The following is a 23,950-nucleotide window of genomic DNA, read 5'->3' as shown; positions in this document are numbered from 1 at the left end:
TAGTTTAAAACTGTCATCCAACAGCGCACGAAATATTATGAGTTATAGATAATGATACCATTACAGAGGCGACACTTCGTTTACGTTTAGTTTCTGCCTATTGAATTGGATACTGTAAGGAAACATCGTCATCATCATTTTAGCTACTGGACGTCCACTGCTGAACAAAGGCCTCCTCTAATGATTTCCACATCGCCCAGTTGATAGTGGCCTGCACCCAGCGTCTTCCTGCTATCTTCTACATATAAAATTCAAATTTTTGCGTCATCTATGTTTTGAAGTAGATGATTCTGTCTCTACCGATTCTGCCTCATCAACATCAGCTCAAGAAATATTTGATAATATGTTAATAAAGCCAAACGCAATTTATTTTGAAATTTTGGAGACTGTATTACTAGAATTTAAGTTTAATGTTTTGTTTTGTTTTGTTTATTTAAAGCCTATTTTGTCATTTTAAAATTGATTATTTTGTTTTAAGATAGGTACTGGGCAATTACTGTGCTTTGATGTGGGCAATTAGTGTAAGTAATGGGCAATGACTGTACTTTTTGGAGGATTTTAAATTTATTTCAATATTTTCTAAGTTATGTAAGTTTTAACTAAAAACTGTTAATATTCTGTTTAACAGTTTATTGAGTTATAAGAAAAAAGTCATAAATGGTCGATAATTAAAATACTTTCTTTAATTTTTCATCTCAATGTGTTTGAAATCTTTAAGTGGGCAATAGCTATACGGTTTACCCTACATATTTTATGTTATGAACCGAATTAACCTTTTTCCATTGCCAGGGACTTAGTAAATATGCTAGACTTACTTATCATTACTGAGCAGTAGGGGCGAGGCGGGGTGCAACCTCTCGTGGAGCGCCGGGGGCTCCAGCTCCATGCTTCCGTTCGCTGAAAATATTGACCATTTACAATGATAATAATAATAATAAAATCTTTATTTAAGCAAGACAGATTTACAAAAAAACGGAATGACAGTCTTAAGCTAATTATTATACATGCTATGGTGGATTGTGAAGAAGTGTTGGTAGCGGTTCTCGCACTAGGTATGCACCTGTATCGCGAGAAACCAAGTAACATTTTGCCAAGCAATTTTTATGCGGGTGGACTGAATTGGCGACTGCCTTTGGGTAATTTACTTACACAATACAAATTTACAACAACAAGCAAATTATACAAGTGTGTGAGCGTATGTGAGTACCCGCAAATTAAACAATATTGTTGTTTGCATAAATTCCTTGTTTAGATTCAAAATTTTACATACAGGACGATGGATTAATAAAATTAGGTGTGGTTGGCTATATTGGAAACAATAAAAGGATACAACTAAAACGGCATCATCAAAATATCAAGTTCAATAAAAAGATCTTCAACTTTTCATTCATACCTTCGTGGCCTAACATGTGGTGCTGCCGGCTGGTCCGCGGCGGCGGCTCGGGCGAGCGGCCCGTGCTGTGGTCCCTGCTTAAACTGCAATAACACATCGTCATCGTCATTATCATCATCATCGAGTCATTCAGAAGTACGACCCTTTTTTACCAGAAGAAAATCAAGTTTGGAAACACGGCCTATTGGGCCGATCGACATTTTTAGATCAATGAGAATGAGTTTTAAGTTTAATAAGAATTTATCTTATGGCCTACATAATATTGCTAACTAAGTAGATAACCAAAAATAAAAATAATATACCATGCGTACACTTCTCCGGATATAAATGCTTGACTATTTTGTCCGATAACCTCATTTTATTCTCTAAAGGCAATTCAAATATTGATCTTCATAACTAGATTTCGTTCGTTCGTTTCAGCCAAATGACGTCCACTGCTGGACAAAGGTTTTCCATAATGAACGGTCCTTCGCTGCCCGCATCCAGGCTCTTCCCGCGACCTTTACCAGATCGTCGGTTCACCTAGTAGGAGGCCTGCCCACGCTACGTCTTCCAGCCCGTGGTCGCCACTCGAGAACTTTCCTGCCCCAACGGCCATCGTCTCTACGAGCTATGTGCCCCGCCCACTGCCACTTGATTTTAGCAATTCTGCGAGCTATGTCGGTTATTTTATTTTTATTTTATTGGAACTAGATTTACTAGATGTTAATCCACTAACCTCCTATGCCTGGGTGTGGCGTGTAGGTCTACCCTCGACCTCCTCTGTTGGCTTTGGTGATAGAACCTCTGTAGAACTATCGGACTAGTGTTGCCTGAACTCTGAAATGTGAAAGAAAACCTACATTTACAATTAACTTTGGGTAAATGTTATACTGATGATGGGCCAAGTTACCTAGATTGCCTGTACTCGCGAAAGTTAGGCTGGGTTGCACCGTCTTATTCTAACTTTAACAAACGTCAAAAAAGGCGGGGAGAGTCCCACATAACCCACTGGTCGTTCCCATAGACCAGTGCGTATGCGCAAAGCATTTCCCGACGAAAAAAAAAGGTGGTGCAACTTAGCCATAGTGTCTTGTATAGTCTGGTCTGTGAGTACGTAGAATTTTGTCCAATGACCCCTAGCTACCCATCCTTATCGCTCGCGCGTAATTATATTGCTGTTGCGACTGGCACCCGCAGTGAGTGTGCAAGCGCGATAGCAACATACACTCAGCGGCACGGAATTTGGCCCAAGCCTAAACAATCAGATATGAGGCCAAATAGGTGTTGTATACCTAAGTTTCGTGTGACATGTTAACAGAACATTTGTTTTTGTTAATTTTTGAGGCTAGATTAATAAAAAAAATGCATCTGTTTAACTTTTTTGACTCTAGAAACGCATTTCGTTGTTGGAGCGTAAAGAGTACGGGTAAGTTTAAATTCGATATGAAATGTTGTAAGGGTTTGGCGTTTTGTTTTTTGGTTTTAAATTAATCTTATGGTTATTTTCATTTCCATAATTTGAGAATAATGCCCATTACTCCAGCTCAAGTTGCTCAAATAGTGTTGCTTGAAGTCAAGAGCGTATGCAGCGGGAGATGGTTGAAACTTTCAATTTATGGCGTACAAACTTAAGATACACGTTAAAAAGGCATGACCAGACCGCCTTTTACACAAGAAGACCAAGAAGTGGGGAATTAAGGTGTATGTCAGCGCGCGATGACCCGATTGTCGTGCTTGCAATATCAAGAAATCGAGTTATCACTACGTTTGAGATACGCCAGCGTTTACAAACAGCAAGCCCAGTGAATGTCAGTGAGCACACAATAAGAAGAAAGATGAAGGATCATAACCTGCATACTCGAAGACCAGCTCGAGGACCAGAACTTCTCCGATACTTTCGCGAAGTGCGTTTTACGTTTTCTAGAGAACATGCAAACTGGACGCAAGGCTAATGGAGTAAAGTTCTATGGATCGATAATTGCAGAGTCACCTTAAGAGCTCCAGACGGCCGTGGAAGTGTATAGAGAAGGTGCGGAGAAGAGTTACTACGCAAACAGACAGTTTTCATAAAGAATTGACTCCATTAGCCTTGCGTCCAATTTTTTTGATCTCTAGGAAACCAAAGTCGGACTTCGCGAAGGAATCGGAGAAGTTCTGGTCCTCGAGCTGGTCTTCGAGTATGCAGGTTGCCTTCCTCCATCCTTCTTCTTATTGTGTGCTCACTGACATTCACTGGGCTTGGTGTTTGTAAACGCTGGCGTATCTCAAACGTAGTGAAAACCCGATTTCTTGATATTGCAAGCACGACAATCGGGTCATCGCGCGCTGACATACACCTCAATTCCCCACTTCTTGGTCTTCTTGTGTAAAAAGCGGTCTGGTCATGCCCTTTTAACGTGTATCTTAAGTTTGTACGCCATAAATTGAAAGTTTCAACCATCTCCCGCTGCATACGCCCTTGACTTCTAAGCAACACTATTTGAGCAACTTAACCTGGAGTAATGGGCATTATTCTCAAATTATGGAAACTAGAATAACCCCAAGATTAATATACAAACAAAAAACTAAACGCGAAACCCTTACAACATTTAATATCGAATTTAAACTTACCCGTATTCTTTACGCTCCAACAACGAAATGCGTTTCTAGAGCCAAAAAAGTTAAACAGATGCATTTTTTTATTAATCTAGCCTCATAAATTAACAAAAACAAATGTTCTGTTAACATGTTACATGAAACTTAGGTATACAACACCTATTTGGCCTCATATCTGGGTGTTTAGGCTTGGGCCAAATTCCGTGCCGCTGAGTGTAGTTACGCGCGAGCGATAAGGATGGGTAGCTTGGGGTCATTGGAAAAAATTCTACGTGCTCACAGACCGGGCTTTAGTAGCAAATAAAGAGGATGCTGATCATATATTTGACTGTAATATCTGTGAATAATTTTTAGCTTTGTGTCGTGTTGATGACGTAACTCACCTGAGGAGACGCACGCCAGCGACTATCGGCCGACACGCGGCGAACGGGCGGTGGGGGGGATGCGCACGCTTCGATTGTTCTGCGATACAAAATAATTCAGTTATAGCTAATAAAAGTTTATGTATTATATGGGTGGGAATATGAGGACATGACATAGATAAATCCCTGTAGGCCTAAGATACGCGCCGCGATAAGCGGTTATCACGCCATTTTATCGATTTTGCCCATACATTTTGACGTCGATAAAAGTTATCACGGCGCGCATCTCAGGCCTACTGGTATAGAAGACCGTTACTCGATCACTTTGCTATGCGACTGCCGAAAAATATCGTCCCGTGGATATTCTTTGGGTGCGGAATCCAATGTAAGATAAATGCAAAGATAAAGTACACATTTTTAACCACCATCTGCAGCTAACTATCAAATATTGTTTGCTTTGCTACTGTAAACTATTATGGTCGTCCAGACTGGGCGAACGGGCTCGCGCGGCACGCTGGTCATCCTGCTCACCCTGCTCTTGAGTGAGCAGGATGTCGAGTTTGCCGCGCGAGCCCGTTCGCCCAGTCTGGACGCACTATTATATTATAATTTCAGCCATAGCACGTCTACTGCAGAACATAGGCGTAAAGTAGTGCATATTTTGAGACATTATGAGCAGTTACCTTCTCCTGGGGTATGGCGAGTGGTTGGAGAAGTCTACCTCGAGGCTGGCGGGCTGCGAACTGCTGCCACCCGCGTTGGAGTTGCCCGCCGTCGCCCACCACGGCCTACGGATAATAATAATAATGTAAAAAACCATTTATTTTTCATAAACAAGGTCGCTCCACTATGCACCGTATCTACACCGTTTACGTGATCTTCGGGTGAGTTTTTAAAAAGCGTCAAAAATCGTTAAGGACAATAATAATACAGCTTCGTTTAGTCAGCCTATTTTACTGATGCGAGCTCGGAAGTTATCCCACATAATCTAGAACCTAGCGAATCGCAACTCGCGTAATAAGACAGCATGACACAAACGATATTATGTATACGGAAGTCGAATTTCATATTGATTATATGTATGTCTGAACTGTCATATTAACCAATGACCAATTCCAATGACATATGATAATATCGTTAAATTAATAATACACTTGTCGTCCAAAATTGATATAATATGTCACGAGTCCAAAACTAGGCAATATCGCGTCAATCGTTCCTCTAACAATGCATGAGTAGGCGTGGCCTATAACTCACTGAGTAGGCGTGGCTTATAATACGTGCTGGGAGTGGCTTATAACTCACCTACTAGGCGTGGGCGTGGCTTGATCCGGCGTCCAGTGCGTGGCGCTAGTCACAAAGTTCCTCACTGGTGTCGCTGGCGCGTCATAACCATTGCTTGACACGTTGTGCGTAGCTAAAGTCGTCACTGTTCCCAATTCCGACGCTATATGCGGACTCGGCACGCTTCTTTGTGGCACTGCAGTCTTTAGGGGCGTGCCGTGACTTGGAATTGGTAACGACGCATACCAGGCCCCCACTGACACGTTACTTCGCGCGGAGTTCACTACAAAAGGGTGTTCGAGGAGTTTGGCGTATTTCGGCCGATGCCGGTAGTTTTTTGTTAGGCTGAAACAATGTTTTGTTTTAGATTTGGCATAAAAATGTTTGTATGAAACTGCAAAGAAACTTACCACTGTGATACAAATGACTTAAATTCTGGGGAGAAATTACAATCTTCTGGTAACTGTGGTGGATCGTCTGCTATTACCTGTAATGAGAAACAAAATTGTTATTTTAATTATGTTAATTTGAGTCATGTCAAAGACTCCATGAAAATGGACTATAGCGTGCGAAAATGGACATTATACAATAGCCACCGGTGGCTATGGTACCCTAGACCTAGCCTTTTGGTAAACGAAAGGTGCTCGGTGGCTACAGAGTGATTGGTGGCTATCACTAGCGGTCGGTGGTCGACGAGCGGCCGCTGCCGGTCACATGTTGTGACAACTTTTGCGATTACGAGTGACTGAAAATCATGTAAAACAACTTTGTGTGTGTGACTGAAAATCATATAAAAAAAACTGTGGTCTTTAAGCGGAGCCTTTATGGCTCTTTTTGTGGTTGTTAAGGCTTCCACAGACCAAACGCGGGGCAGTAGCAGCACAGTAGCTGCGCAGTTTGAATGCGGGCCGCGCAAGTTGTAATACAAGAAACTCTTTGAAGTGTGTCACACCAAATTTGAACGCGGGCCCGCGCTCCAACCGCGCCGCCACAGAAGCGGCGCGAACGCGGGCCCGCGCTGTTGTATTACTATGGCGGTCATATTAGCATGACACACCGGACGCAGGGCGGTAGCAGCGCGTTGAAAGCGGTTTTCGAATATTTAAATTTTTGACAACCGCCCGCGTTGCAACTGCTTTGAAACTGCGCTGCTTTCAGTGTGCCTCAGCCGCGCTGCAACTGACCCACAGTGCTTCTGACCCGCGTTTGATCTGTGGAAGGCTTTAATCTCCTTCCTTGCAACTTTAAAAGTAAAATGATCAGGTACCCTCGTGAGCACCTCGAAGTCGTTCTGGCAGTCGCGGTAGGGGAACACGCCGGTGGCCAGCTCCACCAGCGAGATGCCGAGCGACCACACGTCGGCGCGGATGTCGTAGTCCGGCCGCGCCGGGTCCGGCGGGTCTAGCGCTGGGCTGCAATGTAACAGTGGGGCACGTACCCTCGTGAGCACCTCGAAGTCGTTCTGGCAGTCGCGGTAGGGGAACACGCCGGTGGCCAGCTCCACCAGCGAGATGCCGAGCGACCACACGTCGGCGCGGATGTCGTAGTCCGGCCGCGCCGGGTCCGGCGGGTCTATGCGCTCCGGCTGAAGAAAAGAGTTGGGTTATTGTTAGGTTAGGTAAATCAAGTGGCAGTGGGCGGGGCACATAGCTCGAAGAGCTGATGGCCGCTGGGGCAGGAAAGTTCTTGAGTGGCGACCACGAGCTGGAAGACGTAGCGTGGGCAGGCCTCCCACTAGGTGGACCGACGATCTGGTGAAGGTCGCGGGAGGTACCTGGATGCAAGCGGCGCAGGACCGGTCTTTGTGGAAATCCTTGGGGGAGGCCTTTGTCCAGCAGTGGACGTCTTTCGGCTGAAACGAACGAACGAACGAACGATTGTTAGGTATACTTGAACACAATCAAGACTATTATAAGTCATTTGAGACTTCATTGCTATTGTTATTTCATTTATTTAATATCTAAGGTCCGAACTCTACCAAAGCGGAGACGAGCCTTGCAAGGTGACAACGGCGCGCAGCGGAGACGTGTGAGCGGCGTGCATAACTGCACATCTCCACACAGCTTCGGTGGATACGCCTTGGCTCAGGGGTTCTCTGATTTATTAGAGATGCGCCCTCTTTCGACCATAAAAAATCCGCGCGCCCCATCCTCCAGTCCAGATTATTTATTGGTCGTATCGAGCAGTCTGGAATGTATTGTCTCAGCGGTCGCAGGTTTTTAAATACTTTGTAGATGGCCTGAGCCCCCCTATAAAGGGGAACGGGAACCCTGCCCTACTGAAAACATCTCATCTCGGCTTTGGTGGAATTCAAGCCTCAACATTGATTATAATTATAGCACAACTTCACGTTGCAGGCGTTGTCCCACTCGCCCAGCAGGATATTGCGTCTCACGCCGCGGTTCGTTCCTGCTGGGGTGCGTTCAGAAACGTCCCCGGGTAGGTAAAATTTATCCAAACACGTTCAGACCGGAAACTGGAACTCGAATGCACTCTAGCGTTACCAAAGTCCGTTCAGAAACTCGGAAGGCCGTGAAGAATTATCAGACATGCGCAGAAACGATTTTAGGTTTGTTTGACGTTTGATATTTGTTATTAATGTACCTAATGACAGTTTTTCGAATATTTGCCCGAAACGGTTGACCCAACGCATTCAGAAATAACGAAAATCGAGTCCGGTAGAGCTGCTCGCGTGACATAATGTTTCTGAACGCAGACCTGTAGTGACGTCACTTACCGCCATGTACGCCGCGCAGCCGGCGCTCCTTGTCTTGGCCTTGGAGTCCACGAGGCGGCCGCTGATGCCGAAGTCGCACAGCTTCACGTTGCCGCACTCGTCTAAAGCCTGGTCCGTGAGCACGTAGAATTTTGTCCAATGACCCCAAGCTACCCATCCTTATCGCTCGCGCGTAATTATGTTGCTGTCGCGCTCGCACACTCACTGCGGCCGCCCGTCGCACAGTCGCAACCAGACTATAGTAAGATATCGCTCGGCTCACGTTGCGTCGGCTCCTGCTGTAGTGACGTCACTTACCGCCATGTACGCCGCGCAGCCAGCGCTCCTTGTCTTGGCCTTGGAGTCCACGAGGCGGCCGCTGATGCCGAAGTCGCACAGCTTCACGTTGCCGCACTCATCTATAGTCTGGTCCGTGAGCACGTAGAATTTTGTCCAATGACCCCTAGCAACCCATCCTTATCGCTCGCACGTAATTATGATGCTAACGCGCTCGCACACTCACTGCGGGTGCCAGTCGCACAGTCGCGACAGCAATATAATTACGCGCGAGGATAATGATGGGTAGCTAGGGGTCATTGGACAAAATTCTACGAGCTCACGGACCGGGCTTTAGCAGGATATTGCTTGGCTTCACGTCTCGTCGGCTCCTGTGTAGTGACGTCACTTACCGCCATGTATGCCGCGCAGCCTGCGCTTCTAGTCTTGGCCTTGGAGTCCACGAGGCGGCCGCTGATGCCGAAGTCGCACAGCTTCACGTTGCCGCACTCGTCTAGCAGAATGTCGCTTGGCTCACGTCACAGCGGCTCCTGCTGTAGTGACGTCACTTACCGCCATGTACGCCGCGCAGCCTGCGCTTCTAGTCTTGGCCTTGGAGTCCACGAGGCGGCCGCTGATGCCGAAGTCGCACAGCTTCACGTTGCCGCACTCGTCTAGTAGGATGTTGCTTGGCTCACGTCACTTCGGCTCCTGCTGTAGTGACGTCACTTACCGCCATGTACGCCGCGCAGCCCGCGCTTCTAGTCTTGGCCTTGGAGTCCACGAGGCGACTGTGCGACTGGCACCCGCAGTAAGTGTGCGAGCGCGATAGCAACATAATTACGCGCGAGCGATAAGGATGGGTAGCTAGGGGTCATTGGACAAAATTCTACGAGCTCACGGACCGGGCTTTAGCAGGATATTGCTTGGCTTCACATCGCGTCGGCTCCTGTGTAGTGACGTCACTCACCGCCATGTACGCCGCGCAGCCCGCGCTCCTCGTCTTGGCCTTGGAGTCCACGAGGCGGCCGCTGATGCCGAAGTCGCACAGCTTCACGTTGCCGCACTCGTCTAGTAAGATGTTGCTTGACTCACATCGCGGCTCGTTCCTATATAATGACGTCACTTACCGCCATATACGCCGCGCAGCCCGCGCTCCTTGTCTTGGCCTTGGAGTCCACGAGGCGGCCGCTGATGCCGAAGTCGCACAGCTTCACGTTACCGCACTCGTCTAGTAAGATGTTGCTTGGCTTCACGTCGCGGCGCTCCTATATAGTGACGTCACTTACCGCCATGTACGCCGCGCAGCCTGCGCTTCTTGTCTTGGCTTTGGAGTCCACGAGGCGGCCGCTGATGCCGAAGTCGCACAGCTTCACGTTGCCGCACTCGTCTAGTAAGATGTTGCTTGGCTCGCTCCTGCTGTACAATGACGTCACTTACCGCCATGTACGCCGCGCAGCCCGCGCTCCTTGTCTTGGCCTTGGAGTCCACGAGGCGGCCGCTGATGCCGAAGTCGCACAGCTTCACGTTACCGCACTCGTCTAGTAAGATGTTGCTTGGCTTCACGTCGCGGCGCTCCTATATAGTGACGTCACTTACCGCCATGTACGCCGCGCAGCCTGCGCTTCTTGTCTTGGCTTTGGAGTCCACGAGGCGGCCGCTGATGCCGAAGTCGCACAGCTTCACGTTGCCGCACTCGTCTAGTAGGATGTTGCTTGGCTTCACGTCTCGGTGGATCACTCCGTGCTCGTCCTTGAGGTACGATAGGGCTTTCACCGTCTAGGGAACAACAAAAATGATCAGCATTAAAAATAATGTTATAGAGCAGCGGTTCCCGAATGGTGGTCCGTGGAACCCTGGGGTTCCGTGGAAAGGCCGCAAGGGTTCCGTAAAAAATATTATCCCACGTTTCGTGACCGACGTTGTTCGCTCGCACCGACTTGTTTACGCACAAGGGAGGGGCAGGGCGTGCGGGCGGAGTAGTACGGGGGTTCCGCTAGGAAAAGTATAATCAATTAGGGTTCCTTGGCAAAAAACAATTGGGAAACCCTGTTATAGAGAATGATACATTTGAGCAGCGAAAGGCTGAACAGCACTGCGCTGCACGTCAATTACTATACAACAATGCTCGCCCTTCTAATGTGACACACATCATAGTAATGCGCCACTCAAGTTTGGCCCGACATAATAATAAAATTGTATGTCATTGGACATAAAGTAGCCAGTAAACAAAACAAGTAAAGGAGTGCGTGTTTTCTGATAAGCCGTAGTGAATGTCTTAAGCCTATACAAACAGCAAGATAGCTCGAGTGAGTTTGCCATAAAAATTGATAACGGTTGCTTTGCAGCGTGGCTAATGGCTGTCAATATAACTATTCCTGTTACTTGTTAGAGGTTTCACTAAAACTGAAACTGTAGGATGAAGGGGCATCCCTTCACCTTCCTATAATCTTCTTCCTCTACCTTTCTACGATTTTGGCTATAATCAATGTAGGATCCTTTTTTTTTGCTCAGTTGCCGAAGCAGCGATGACGGGCGGCCGCCCAGTGTGCGAGCGCGACAGCAATATAATTACACGCGAGCGATAAGGATGGGTGGCTTGGGGTCATTGGACGAAATTCTACGTGCTCGACGACCGGACTTTATCAGGACCCGCTTTGTACTCAGTCGCCATTTACCGCCACAGTGACCTTGCCCAGGATGGCCTCCGGTATGGGCGCGCCGAGCCGCTTCAGCAGCTTGTCGAAGCACGACGCCATCAGCTCCATGCATATCCACACGTCGGCGTCCGTCACGAAGCAGCCGAGGCAGCGCGATGTAGTGAGCACACCACCACGTCCCAAGTCTAAAGTCCGGTCGCCGAGCACGTAGAATTTCGTCCAATGACCCCAAGCTACCTGCGAGCGCTCGCACACTCACTGCGGCCGCCCGTCGCACAGTCGCGACAGCAATATAATTACGCGCGAGCGATAAGGATGGGTAGCTTGGGGTCATTGGACGAAATTCTGCATGCTCGGCGACCGGACTTTATCAGCATCACTCACCGCCACAGTGACCTTGCCCAGGATGGCCTCCGGTATGGGCGCGCCAAGCCGCTTCAGCAGCTTGTCGAAGCACGAGGCCATCAGCTCCATGCATATCCACACGTCGGCGTCCGTCACGAAGCAGCCGAGGCAGCGCGATGTAGTGAGCACACCACCACGTCCCAAGCCTAAAGTCCGGTCGCCGAGCACGTAGAATTTCGTCCAATGACCCCAAGCTACCCATCCTTATTGCTCGCTCGCGCGTAATTATATTGCCGTCGCGACTGTGCGACGGGCGGCCGCAGTGAGTGTGCGAGCGCGACAGCAACATAATTACGCGCGAGCGATAAGGATGGGTAGCTTGGGGTCATTGGACGAAATTATACGTGCTCTAAGACCGGAGTTTATCAGGATCACTCACCGCCACAGTGACCTTGCCCAGAATCGCTTCCGGGATGGGCGCGCCAAGCCGCTTCAGCAGCTTGTCGAAGCACGAAGCCATCAGCTCCATGCATATCCACACGTCGGCATCCGTCACGAAGCAGCCGAGGCATCGCACTATGTACGGGCAGCCGTGGGAGCGCACCACCACGTCCAAGTCCATTAAAATCCGCTTTGTTTCTTCCGAGTTGCCGGAGCGGCGCATTTGCTGGTGGAAGAGAAAGTATAGCAGTTAAAACTAGTTAAAAGATTAGCTGAAATTTTAGGGTTCTAATCGTGGAACACGCTCTACAACGATGTTGGAAGGCAAATGCAGAACTACTATCGGCTTAGGCTAAAAGTAACGCGGACGCCCGCACCGTGCCCGCACGCAGGTCTATAATACAAACTATGTATCGTAAAATAATATGAGCAGCGCATGCGTGTGACGAATTTCCACCCGCGCGACGGCAGGCATACGTAGGCGTGCATTTCCGTGCATTATTGGGCGGGCGCACGTATGCAGCCCCGAAAGTTTTAGCGTAGGCCTTAAATTAAAAATTTCGGTTCGTTTATTTACAGCGACATTTCTTATGTCAAGACCGACGAACCCAGCTAGCTAGGGGTTAGAATCTCGCTTAGGGCAAGTGGTATTATGTAATAAATAATTGTTTATTTATTACTATTTTCAATTCTAATTCTAAAATGTTTTTTTAAAATCAAATGTCAAAGTTCATATTTCAAATATCTTTTCACCAAACCCACATGCAACATTCAACAATTATACTAACTTTAACAGCAATAACAGTGCCGGAAGGTTTGTGCAGCATCTTCACGACATGGCCGCAGGTGCCGCTGCCCAGCTCGCCAAGGTGCTGGAGATCGTCCACGTGCGAGCGGTACTCTGCCCCGTTCACGTTTAATTTGCCGCTAACCTGTAGGAAATAAGGGTCAGTTTTGTGTAACGGAGGGCTTAGTGTGAATTTACATCAAACATCCTCACTAGTGAGCGCGTAAAAAAATACATTAAAGCTAAGCGTCCACTTGTCGGTATCGTACGCAACGGACGCATGGTACGAAACACATCGTATCGGATTTGCGATGCTTACGATGCGGACAGGTGGACGCACTTATATGAGTGGAAATATAAATAATACTACGATTCGATGCGTACGATACCGACATGTGGACGCTTAGCTTAAATGTATCAAATTATGTATGACGGATTGTACAGCGCCCCTAGTGGAAACGTTCAAGAACTAAAATTTTCATAAATTTTTATGACGTGCTCACTAGTGAGGACGTTTGATGTAAACTCACACTTAGCCCACTGATAAGGATATAAAAGTCAATTTCGTTTACAGTAAACAACACAACATATACTTTTTCTTGCAAAAATTCGTAAATAATATTTGGACAAAAATACAGAAGGTAGTGGAAGAACCAAAATACATATGGTGAGGTGTTGATGCACAGCAACTTTGATGAATATAAATTCAAATTCAATTCATTTTTTTGCTACAGTACCAAGTCAAGCTAACACTGGGGGCTCTTATGTACTTGTAACAGGGGTGATTTTACAACAAAAAACTTAAAATAAACTTAAAACTTAATATTCTGAAGTGCTGTCATCTGTACATACAAGCAATATTTATGTAAAAAGATGTGCCTCTCAGGTAAATTTTTTTTGTAACCCAACCAATAACATTATTTTGCTTAATCTTTATGCCATATTATTTAAATCATAACACAACAAAGTAAATATTATTATTCTGTGATACAACACTGATGTTGCAGTATAAAATGTGTGCATTTTTTTATTTACTAATGAATAAATTTAGAGATGAGTATTTCAGTTAAATTGCCTCTAATTTGTTGAAAAAGCCCTCATTTATCTACTCAATTTGTCCGTTAATGGCATCATAAAAGCTATTCAACGAATTTGATTTATTCATTGGACAAATGCCAGAATGTGAAATATTTATACAGTAATTTACAATCTAACATGGTAGATGTAGCACACATTATTGTTTATTGACTGATTAATAAACAACATGACAATGTATACAATACTTATGAAATACCTAATACCTTATAATAAAATGTATGTTACCAATCATGTGTGAACTATTTTAATTTTAGCAGAGTATATTACATTTTTCTTATACGATTAACTGATTAACTAACCTTTTGTGTAGATAAATATGAAATTGAATTTTAGACAAAAACATTTTTTTATCACTACTAATTTTATTCTTTTACCTTATAAACCTCCCTCATTCTGTTCTCCGTCTCTGATGCTTGTGGAGATCTCGGTGGGAACGCTGGTATTTCTCTACCGGTGAACATAGCGTCTGAAATTGAATTGTGAAACTGTAAAACTGAAGCTGTACGTAGATAGAAATCACTTCTCTCATTACTAGGAAATAACTGAGTCACCGAAAGCATTCACATTATGAATATTTATTACTTCATTACTAGTAAACAAGAGGCTAAGTGTCCTCCGGTGCCATGATGTCAGACACAAAATTATCTCTTTACTCACAATTCTTAGCTAATTTCCTCATCTTATATGAATAGCTAGCTAAAGTCTAATATCATAGGATCCAATAAGATACACATTAGGTTTAGAATTACTTGCTGTTCATCATAATAAGGGTCACAAAAATTAAATGAAAACAGCAACTCAAATACAGCTCAATAAATGAAACCTATTGAATAAATTTTACTGGCTGTCAGACACATTAGAGAATAGGGTGCAATGTGTACACAGGCGAGCATAGGGGAGGGAAAAGGAGTCAATATTGTCTGCATTACAAGAACAGCAGAGTAACCCCTCCATTGAATAAGTTGTTCATCAAATAATCACCTTTAAATGCGTCAATGAAGACATCGAGCACACAGAATCCCTTGAGGATTGTATAAAGAAGTTAGTAATCTCAATCTAGAGGCAATAAGAGAGATGTAGACCAGGATACAGGGTAAGGACACTGGATCATTCAGGATAATGAGAAACCTTATCAATAAATTATGTGATGCAGAATTAATCATGAGTATGCTTACGAGGCCTTGGTCTCCGGCCGCTCCCGGGCCTGGAAGCCCCAAGTCCACCTTGATTGTGGATGCCACCCTCTCTTTGAATACGCATTTCGTTTTCGAACCGCTCCTCTAACCCCTTCAATTTTTTTTCTATTGTACTATTAGACATTATTATATTTTAGTTACACACTAATCACATTTAAGTACTTATTACAAAACAAACATCCAAATTCTATTTACACAAAATTACAATGAAAAGAACAGCAGTCCAAGGATTTCTTTCGTCAACCATTTTCATTCGTTCTTTAGTAAATTCGTAATCTGTGCCAAAAATGACAGACATTCAATCATTCATTCAATAAAAATTTAGTTTTCTCTATGGTTTTCTCAATAAAAAATAATGCAACGGCAAGTACAACGACAAAAAATCGCCCTCAGTTTGATATAGGTCGATGTCTCTGTCACAATGAGTTCGTTCAACCTTTTGATTGGCTGATAGCTTGTCATTTTATTTTTGTATTTACTTTGCTTTCATTTTGTTTCATTTGAGACAGCGGAAATATCTTCATTCATTTCGCGATTTTACCTCTCGAATACCATTATTTTTTGTGCTTTGCGATTAAAAGATTGTATCTTTGATTATTTTCACATTTAAATAAATCAAAAATAATAAGTTTTTAGTTGAAAAACTTTGAAATGGTTTTATGTGCGAAAGTGTTGTCGGAAACAAGATTTCCTTGAAATGGAAATTACTAAAATGACGTGAAAAATACAATTACAAACATTTTACAAACGATATGTGTTTACTGATAAATGTGTAGTTGAATTCAATAATGATGCAGTCTACGTCGGAAGGATGTATGAACATAGCAGAGTTAGCAAATCAATTGAGGAGAGAGAAGATATTTATTAATTCCGAACGACAGCTGTTGCAAAATCTCAATGAAGAGGTTGAGAAGAAGGCATTGGAGTTGCTGCAGGTGTCTTGGGTGTGCTTGCAGCAGCGCCAGAACCTCACCAACTTGATCACTTCAAGATGTGAGGCAGATTCTATAGCTGCTTGCCAGAGAGCAAGTTTGCTTGAAAGGACTACTTTTGTGGATGTTTTCAAAGTCTTGAAGTACAAGGTAGGTGTATATTCCAGGGTTTATAAAATTTATAGTAAAATTCTACTGGGTGCTAACTAAAAGTCAAGTAAAACACCAGTTGTTTTGGTTGTCTCTGCATTATTATTGTTATTATTTCAGTTGCTTTAATATTAATTTCAAAGAAAACATATTGCTCTCAAGATTTATTATAATATTAAGAAGAAGAAGAAAGAAAATAATATTACTGCTTTAGTGATTATCATAGTCGTGGCATTTAAATCAAGATATTGTTCAAGACATAAAATTCTATTTTCATAGCATAATTAACCAAGTATCTGAATGCCTAATTACTCAAGTGTTTACATATTTTATCTCTGTGATTATCCATGACATAGATTTGACTTGCCGAGAATCGTTGTTTCAGTTTTAACAATTGGTACTAAAGGTTATGTTACCTTCATTATCCACCCACTTTTTCAATGTAAACGATTAGTCATTGAAGAAGATAAGTGACCTATCACTGTTTTAAATGGAAACGGAGGAACTTTTTATGAAGTTCTTTATAATTTTGTTACATTAATTTACAATATGCACATTTTAGGTATTTTAATAACAATTAAAATCTTCCATTGACTTCCACACCAGGCTTTCCTAAGATAAAGAGTTTTTTTATTTCTTTTTTTTCTATCAAAATCTCTATTAATATCTTTTATACTTGAATTTAAATTCATCATCCAAAGATTAAAATATGAATGAAAGTAGAAACTTTCTTGTTTTGTAAACTAGATATTGAATGTCACCACAAAAATTAGATCGTTGCATACCTATTTAAATAATGCTAATGAATGCATAATTCTTTAGAAGAATTTCTGTGACAACCTAATTTATATTCAAATGTCTAGAATTATAATGTATAGAAAGATAATTTTGAATAAATACATTGTTAAATAGAGTTATTTATTATAAATAACTAAATATTAAGGTTTTCATGCCTTTTTATAGTACTTAAGGAAATTTTGCTTTGTTCATTTAATGTATCTACCCACTTCTGACCATACCAGAATATTGTTGTACAGCAAGTGAAATGTGTTACATAAAGGAGAATGCAGCCAGCCAAGCATGAATAAGGAAAAGTAATTATTATGTCATTTGTTACACTATCAGCCGAATGAGGCATTCATCTGGCTTGACAGAGGTTAAACTCTCCCAAACTGATTATGCAATCACATATTATAATGTTGTAATAGATGCAGTTTTTATTTAACCCTTTATATGGCATTGGGAATAGAGTTCCCACCATAAGTGCCACTTGTGGTCTAAACCAAATAATATTTTTGATTTTGATATTTTGAACTTTATTGCCTTGTCCGAAGGTCCAAAAAAATATTTTGATGTTATTTATGCCCATTAAAGGCTTAAAATTTTAACACGAAAAAAGATAGGTGAATCCAGCAAGGAATAGCATAAAGTTTGAAGAAGTAGAAATGGCTTTAGTTCCATTTATCATAATTATTATCTTCTTACTAGGAAATTAATTAGAATTTTTTGGTTGTTTATTCAGCCATAGTACTAGACAAAATTAGTAGACAATTTTGTTGAATGTTGAATGTTTTTGTTGATTGTGTAGGGCAAAACATGTACTGGAGACCCGGCTTTAGTGCCTAAACTACACAAACAGACAACCAGCCTGACCATTACTTGTTTAAAGTATTACAATAATGATGAGGCATCTCATGTTTAATGTGACACCTCATGCACGCAAACAATGGCTCTCTTAAACTGGCGTGTAACTGGATGCTTTGTTTTGTTGCAGTACAGTAAAATGTATTACTGCATTCAAAGAGTTTGTATGTACCATTTATGTAAGGAAGATATAAGAATTAATAACTGGTTTGCTTTCATTCCAATTTGAATAAGTGATCTATTCAATATTGTAAGTGAGAGAAAGTAAAGTTGCAAAGATGCATTAAAAGCTTGCATAGATTTAAAATTCAGAAATAAGAAAAAGATAAAACATAATCACGTGACATGCGAGGGTCATACGTGTTTACGTATATTGCCATTTGTTCCCCACTGGCAGACATCGGGAAACAAAATTGCGATATCCGCCAATGGGGGACAGTGGGAATATGCCCTCGTTTGTATTTGAGGCACCCCCCGGTACTTGCTCGATCCTGTTTACAGTCTCATACAAATGTCTCTCCCAATGTTGTTATGTGAATCTTTCTTTATTATTCGTTCATTCGTTAGTTAGATGGTCGGTAATTTTTATGCTAAGGATTATGCTAAAATTCCTCTATGTAAAGGTAGCCTTTCGAACTAAGCGTCACAGACGCAGCGTCTTTAGCTTTGGTCTTGTGCCACTAACGCCGCGTCACTAACTCGCTTCGAAAGGCTACCTATAAGACCAAAGCTAAAGACGCTGCGTCTGTGACGCTTAGTTCGAAAGGCTACCCTAAAGGTTCTAAGAGCGTGCGCGCATGGGTGACTTTTTTGTCGCCGTGAAAGTCTATTCCGTGTTTCTTTTACACCATTATAAAGAGAATAAGATAGAGATTTTGACACAGTGACAAATACGTGCGCGCGCGCCGTAATTCGGGAATTTACCTACTTTATATCAATTTGTGGGTAGACAAATAAAACAGCTCTGTAATCCGCAGGAAGCGACAGCCCTAGGCGAGCTCCTAGGATGGCTGCGCGACTCGCCGCACCTCGTCGCATTGTGCCTTCTCTTAGGAGAAGAGCACATGCCCCCATCGCTACCCGCGGCGCTCATATCCGGGCTCTATGGAAGCGCGCGCTCCACGTCAGATAGGACCCGGTTGCTGGGCGTGATCCGGTCGCTGATCAAACACCAGCTGGCGCCGTCTAACGACCCGAAAAAGTAAGTTACCTCAAGGATGCTTCTGCTACTCGAAGCGCTGCTATTCTCTTGGGAGAGGAGCATATGCCCCCGTCGCTACCCGCGGCGCTCATATCCGGGCTCTATGGAAGCGCGCGCTCTACGTCAGATAGGATAGGACCCGGTTGCTGGGCGTGATCCGGTCGCTGATCAAACACCAGCTGGCGCCGTCTAACGATCCGAAAAAGTAAGTTATTTCCTACCAAAGACTATTGAAACAGCTTTAGAATGCTTCTGCTACTCGAAGCGCTGCTATTCTCTTAGGAGAAGAGCACATGCCTCCATCGCTACCCGCGGCGCTCATATCCGGACTGTATGGAAGCGCGCGCTCCACGTCAGACAGGACCCGGTTGCTGGGCGTGATCCGGTCGCTGATCAAACACCAGCTGGCGCCGTCTAACGATCCGAAAAAGTAAGTTACTTCAAGGATGCTTCTGCTACTCGAAGCGCTGGTATTGTCTTAGGAAAGCAGCACATGCCCCCTGCGCTCACATCCCGGCTCTACGGAAGCGCGCGCTCTACGTCAGATAGGATAGGACCCGGTTGCTGGGCGTCATCCGGTCGCTGATCAAACACCAGCTGGCGCCGTCTAACGACCCGAAAAAGTAAGTTATCGCAAAGATTCTTCTGCTACTCGAAGCGCTGGTATTCTCCTAGAAGAAGAGCAGATGCCCCAGTGGCTATCCGCTTCGCTCATATCCTGGCTGTATGGAAGCGCGCGCTCCACATCAGACAGGACCCGGTTGCTGGGCGTGATCCGGTCGCTGATCAAACACCAGCTGGCGCCGTCGAACGACCCGAAAAAGTAAGTTATTTCCTACCAAAGACTTAAAACAGATTTAGGATGCTTGTGCTACTTGAAGCGCTGCTATTCTCTTGGGAGAAGAGCACATGCCCCCATCGCTACCCGCGGCGCTCATATCCGGACTGTATGGAAGCGCGCGCTCCACGTCAGACAGGACTCGGTTGCTGGGCGTGATCCGGTCGCTGATCAAACACCAGCCGGCGCCGTCTAACGATCCGAAAAAGTAAGTTATTTCCTACCAAAGACTATTAAAACAGCTTTAGGATGCTTCTGCTACTCGAAGCGCTGCTATTCTCTTCGGAGAGGAGCATATGCCCCCATCGCTACCCGTGGCGCTCATATCCGGGCTGTATGGAAGCGCGCGCTCCACGTCAGACAGGACCCGGTTGCTGGGCGTGATCCGGTCGCTGATCAAACACCAGCTGGCGCCGTCTAACGATCCGAAAAAGTAAGTTACTTCAAGGATGCTTCTGCTACTCGAAGCGCTGGTATTGTCTTAGGAAAGCAGCACATGCCCCCTGCGCTCACATCCCGGCTCTACGGAAGCGCGCGCTCTACGTCAGATAGGATAGGACCCGGTTGCTGGGCGTGATCCGGTCGCTGATCAAATACCAGCTGGCGCGTCTAACGACCCGAAAAAGTAAGTTATCGCAAAGATTCTTCTGCTACTCGAAGCGCTGCTATTCTCTTGGGAGAGGAGCATATGCCCCCATCGCTACCCGTGGCGCTCATATCCGGGCTGTATGGAAGCGCGCGTTCTACGTCAGATAGGACCCGGTTGCTGAGCGTCATCCGGTCGCTGATCAAACACCAGCTGGCGCCGTCTAACGATCCGAAAAAGTAAGTTATTTCATACTACTTATTGAATAATATGACTTATATTAAATTCAAACTACAGATATGTTTTAAGATAAATATGCTACTCGCCAGGAACATAAGCCCCAATCTAAACCATCCTCAATCAATCCCCCTACCCGATTAAACACGTGCCATTCATAACTGGACTGTGTGATAGCACTTTATTATCGTCAAAAGGTTGCTGCCTTACGCCGCATATACATATTTTACGCAACCATTCAACTTTATCAATGCTTTGCCACAACTCATATGTGGTAGGGCAAGCTATATTTGGGACATGTACAAATGCCCTAGAAAAGGCCTACGTACAGAATAAATTAAATTATTTGAAAATAACTTGAATAAAATCGAACTGTCTAAGGCGGGAATCGAACCCACGACTTTTTTTTCGACTGTTTCATCCATTGTGTTAGCGCGCTGCTACACCAGCGTAATCATGGTGGCTCCTCAGAATGTACTTTTTTAAGTTGCCTCAAGACACTGAGAGGTAAATAAGTAGTTAATATTATTCATGATAATTCATGCTAAATCATGTATTTCCTCCGTCATTTTCCGCAGTTTGGCATCTTACGTCACATCATTTTACCGAAGTCAGCCCTATAGCTTTGGCGCAATGCCGATCACTGACGTTTGTCAACAAAATGGTGTTTGACTCTTGAGACAGGCTAAATTACACCATATTGTTAATGACATTGAGCATACATTTTTTTAAATACCTTCGCGAAGTAAAACTTCTGTACGTAGTACTTATTTTTATTCTGTGGTTTTAATAACAATTGATTTGATTTGTTCCAGATTGTTCCGCACGGGCAAATGCGCATTATCGTCGCTATACGGCGTGTTCCGCGACAGTCACACGCCGGCGCGGCAGTTTCTGGCGGCGGCGCTGCAAGGCCCGGTCATGGCCGTGCTGTTGGAAGACGAGTTCTTCCTGGATGTGGACCCTGATAAAGCAATGGAGAGGTAATTAGCCGATACGTCATGGTCGATAATTTCTTTTTCCTAAAGCTTCAACCAAACGCGCGACCTGTGACAGGATCTGTGACCAATGATAGGTCGCGCGACCTGTCATTCGCCTATGATCGCGTCGGCGATGGCGATCTGCACGCGTTGGTTTGGTTGAAGCTTAAGAATAAAATTCGTATATGTGAGCGTTCCAATTCGGGCAGGGCCCGGTCATGGCCGTACTGTTGGAAGACGAGTTCTTCCTTTACGTAGACCCTGATAAAGCAATGGACAGGTAATGTAGCCGATACATGGGTGATAATTTCTTTGTCCTAAAGCTTCAACCAAACGCGCGACCTGTGACCAATGACAGGTCGCGCGATCTGTCATTCGCCTATGATCGCGTCGGCGATAGCGATCTGCACGCCTTGTTTTAGTTGAAGCTTAAGGAATAAAATTCGTATATGTGAGCGTTCCAATTCGGGCAGGGCCCGGTCATGGCCTTGCTGTTGGAAGACGAATTCTTCCTGGATGTCGACCCTGACAAGGCGATGGAGAGGTAATATAGCCTTCAGTCTGAAGCTATACATCAGATCAGCACATGATACCCCTCGGGTGTCGCTATACGGCGTGTTCCACGACAGTCACACGCCGGCGCGGCAGTTTTTGACGAGTTCTTCCTGGATGTCGTCCCTGATAAAGCGATGGAGAGGTAATTAGCCGATAAGTCATGGTCGATAATTTCTTTTTCCTAAAGCTTCAACCAAACGCGCGACCTGGGACAGGATCTGTGACCAATGATAGGTCGCGCGACCTGTCATTCGCCTATGATCGCGTTGGTTTGGTTGTGAGCGTTCCAATTCGGGCAGGGCCCGGTCATGGCCTTGCTGTTGGAAGACGAGTTCTTCCTGGCTGTCGACCCTGATAAGGCGATGGAGACTAATGTGGCCTTCAGTTTGAAGCTATTCTTCAGTAGATGATCCTCCTCGGGCGTTGATATGCGGCGTTAAAAAAAGTATTTATAGTGTTAATTATGAGAAATCTAAAACGTTAAAATAACGGTATCGTTGTGGCCAGTGAAATGCTGTCATAGTGACATTGACAATACGTCAATGTCACGCTAGCATAAAACGTCAGAAGAGAGGGACGCGCGGAGATGACTCCGCGCGCTTTTGTGCTAAGTGATGAATTGTATCTAAATTAAGGCAATATAATGTGAAAGATGTATCCAGTGTTTTATTTATGAGAATAGATCGACCGGCCTCTAATAATAGTAATTTTGAAAAAAAAGAAACAAAACAGTTCATAGCAAACAAGTAGTGACGTGTGGCGTGAAGTTAACCGAAGTTCCAAGCGCATGTAAATGCGAAGTGAAGTTTGGTTTTACATGCTAGTATTTTAACAACGAGCAACAAGCAATAACCTCACTAATTCATCTTACCAGGTTCTCCCCATCAGACCGTCTCAAGAAGTTCGGGCAGACCAACAGCGCGGAGTACACATCCAAAGTGGCCCGCTACCGCAAGTGGACTGTTCAGTCGCTGTACAACCTGACCAGCAAGTTCATAGCCTCGCTGCGGGAGCACTGGCCCAACTTTCCCTCCACCATAGCTTGGATCGTGCAGCAGACTGTACACCTGCTCAAACAACATTCCAGGTATGTTTAGTCAACCATTCTCTTCGTTTGATTTTAAAGTCTTCTTGTTTTATTTATCTTTATATGGCTCTAGTAGTAAGTGAACATCGATTTTGGGTTTGATTTAAAGTGTATCCCACCCACGTCTTTTAAATCATTTTGTGTGCAATCTTTATTATTCTTTACTAGCTTTCCGCCCGCGGCTTCGCCCGCGTGGAATTTTGTCTGTCACAGAAAAACAATATCGCGCGCGTATTGCTCACCGTTTAGACCTACCCTGGACTACGACAAACATTTTAAAACCAAAATCAGCTCAATCGGCCCAGCCGTTCTCGAGTTTTAATCAGACTAACGAACAGAAATTCATTTTTATTTATATAGATAATATTCTTTATTCTTTATTAGGTACAGGCTTATATGAACATGTCCGAAATAAATATGATGACTCTTTCGAAAGGCACATTAAGTCGTCTATAGGTCCGCTTCAGCTATTTCAGACGCGTAAGGTGGCTCGTCATGTTTGTCTAGAGGCCTAGAATGCGCGCCGCGATAAGCATTTATCGCGCCATTTACTGCTTATGCGATAGGCCCATACGTTTGTCGTGCGGCGCGCTTCCTAGCCGGGT

At 44.4% G+C, this 23,950-nt stretch overlaps 2 protein-coding genes across 2 annotated transcripts in view; one reads left to right on the top strand and one right to left on the bottom strand.

Annotated features, from left to right (window-relative positions):
• The window catches only part of hep (hemipterous), a 30,466-nt gene extending 15,086 nt beyond the window's left edge, over positions 1 to 15,380 (bottom strand). The window contains exons 1-13 of the mRNA XM_028308117.1: positions 15,115 to 15,380; positions 14,314 to 14,405; positions 12,843 to 12,986; positions 12,053 to 12,280; positions 10,208 to 10,387; positions 7,055 to 7,201; positions 6,027 to 6,103; positions 5,638 to 5,961; positions 5,016 to 5,120; positions 4,354 to 4,432; positions 2,112 to 2,212; positions 1,394 to 1,476; positions 816 to 897 (exon numbers count right to left, since the gene is read on the bottom strand). Of these exons, the coding sequence (XP_028163918.1) occupies positions 816 to 897; positions 1,394 to 1,476; positions 2,112 to 2,212; positions 4,354 to 4,432; positions 5,016 to 5,120; positions 5,638 to 5,961; positions 6,027 to 6,103; positions 7,055 to 7,201; positions 10,208 to 10,387; positions 12,053 to 12,280; positions 12,843 to 12,986; positions 14,314 to 14,405; positions 15,115 to 15,259 (1,787 nt within the window). The 5' untranslated portion in view covers positions 15,260 to 15,380. The remainder of the gene's footprint in view (positions 1 to 815; positions 898 to 1,393; positions 1,477 to 2,111; positions 2,213 to 4,353; positions 4,433 to 5,015; positions 5,121 to 5,637; positions 5,962 to 6,026; positions 6,104 to 7,054; positions 7,202 to 10,207; positions 10,388 to 12,052; positions 12,281 to 12,842; positions 12,987 to 14,313; positions 14,406 to 15,114) is intronic.
• Positions 15,381 to 15,650: 270 nt separating this feature from the next.
• Positions 15,651 to 23,950, top strand: part of Gapvd1 (GTPase activating protein and VPS9 domains 1) — a 48,896-nt gene continuing 40,596 nt past the window's right edge. The window contains 4 exon segments of the mRNA XM_028308146.1: positions 15,651 to 16,217; positions 18,839 to 19,062; positions 21,539 to 21,706; positions 23,133 to 23,345. Of these exon segments, the coding sequence (XP_028163947.1) occupies positions 15,924 to 16,217; positions 18,839 to 19,062; positions 21,539 to 21,706; positions 23,133 to 23,345 (899 nt within the window). The 5' untranslated portion in view covers positions 15,651 to 15,923.

Source organism: Ostrinia furnacalis, unplaced genomic scaffold (genome assembly GCF_004193835.3).
Source record: "Ostrinia furnacalis isolate ACB-3 unplaced genomic scaffold, ASM419383v2 OfSCF2392, whole genome shotgun sequence".
NCBI lineage: Eukaryota > Metazoa > Arthropoda > Insecta > Lepidoptera > Crambidae > Ostrinia > Ostrinia furnacalis.
This window is presented reverse-complemented; position numbering and strand designations above follow the sequence as displayed.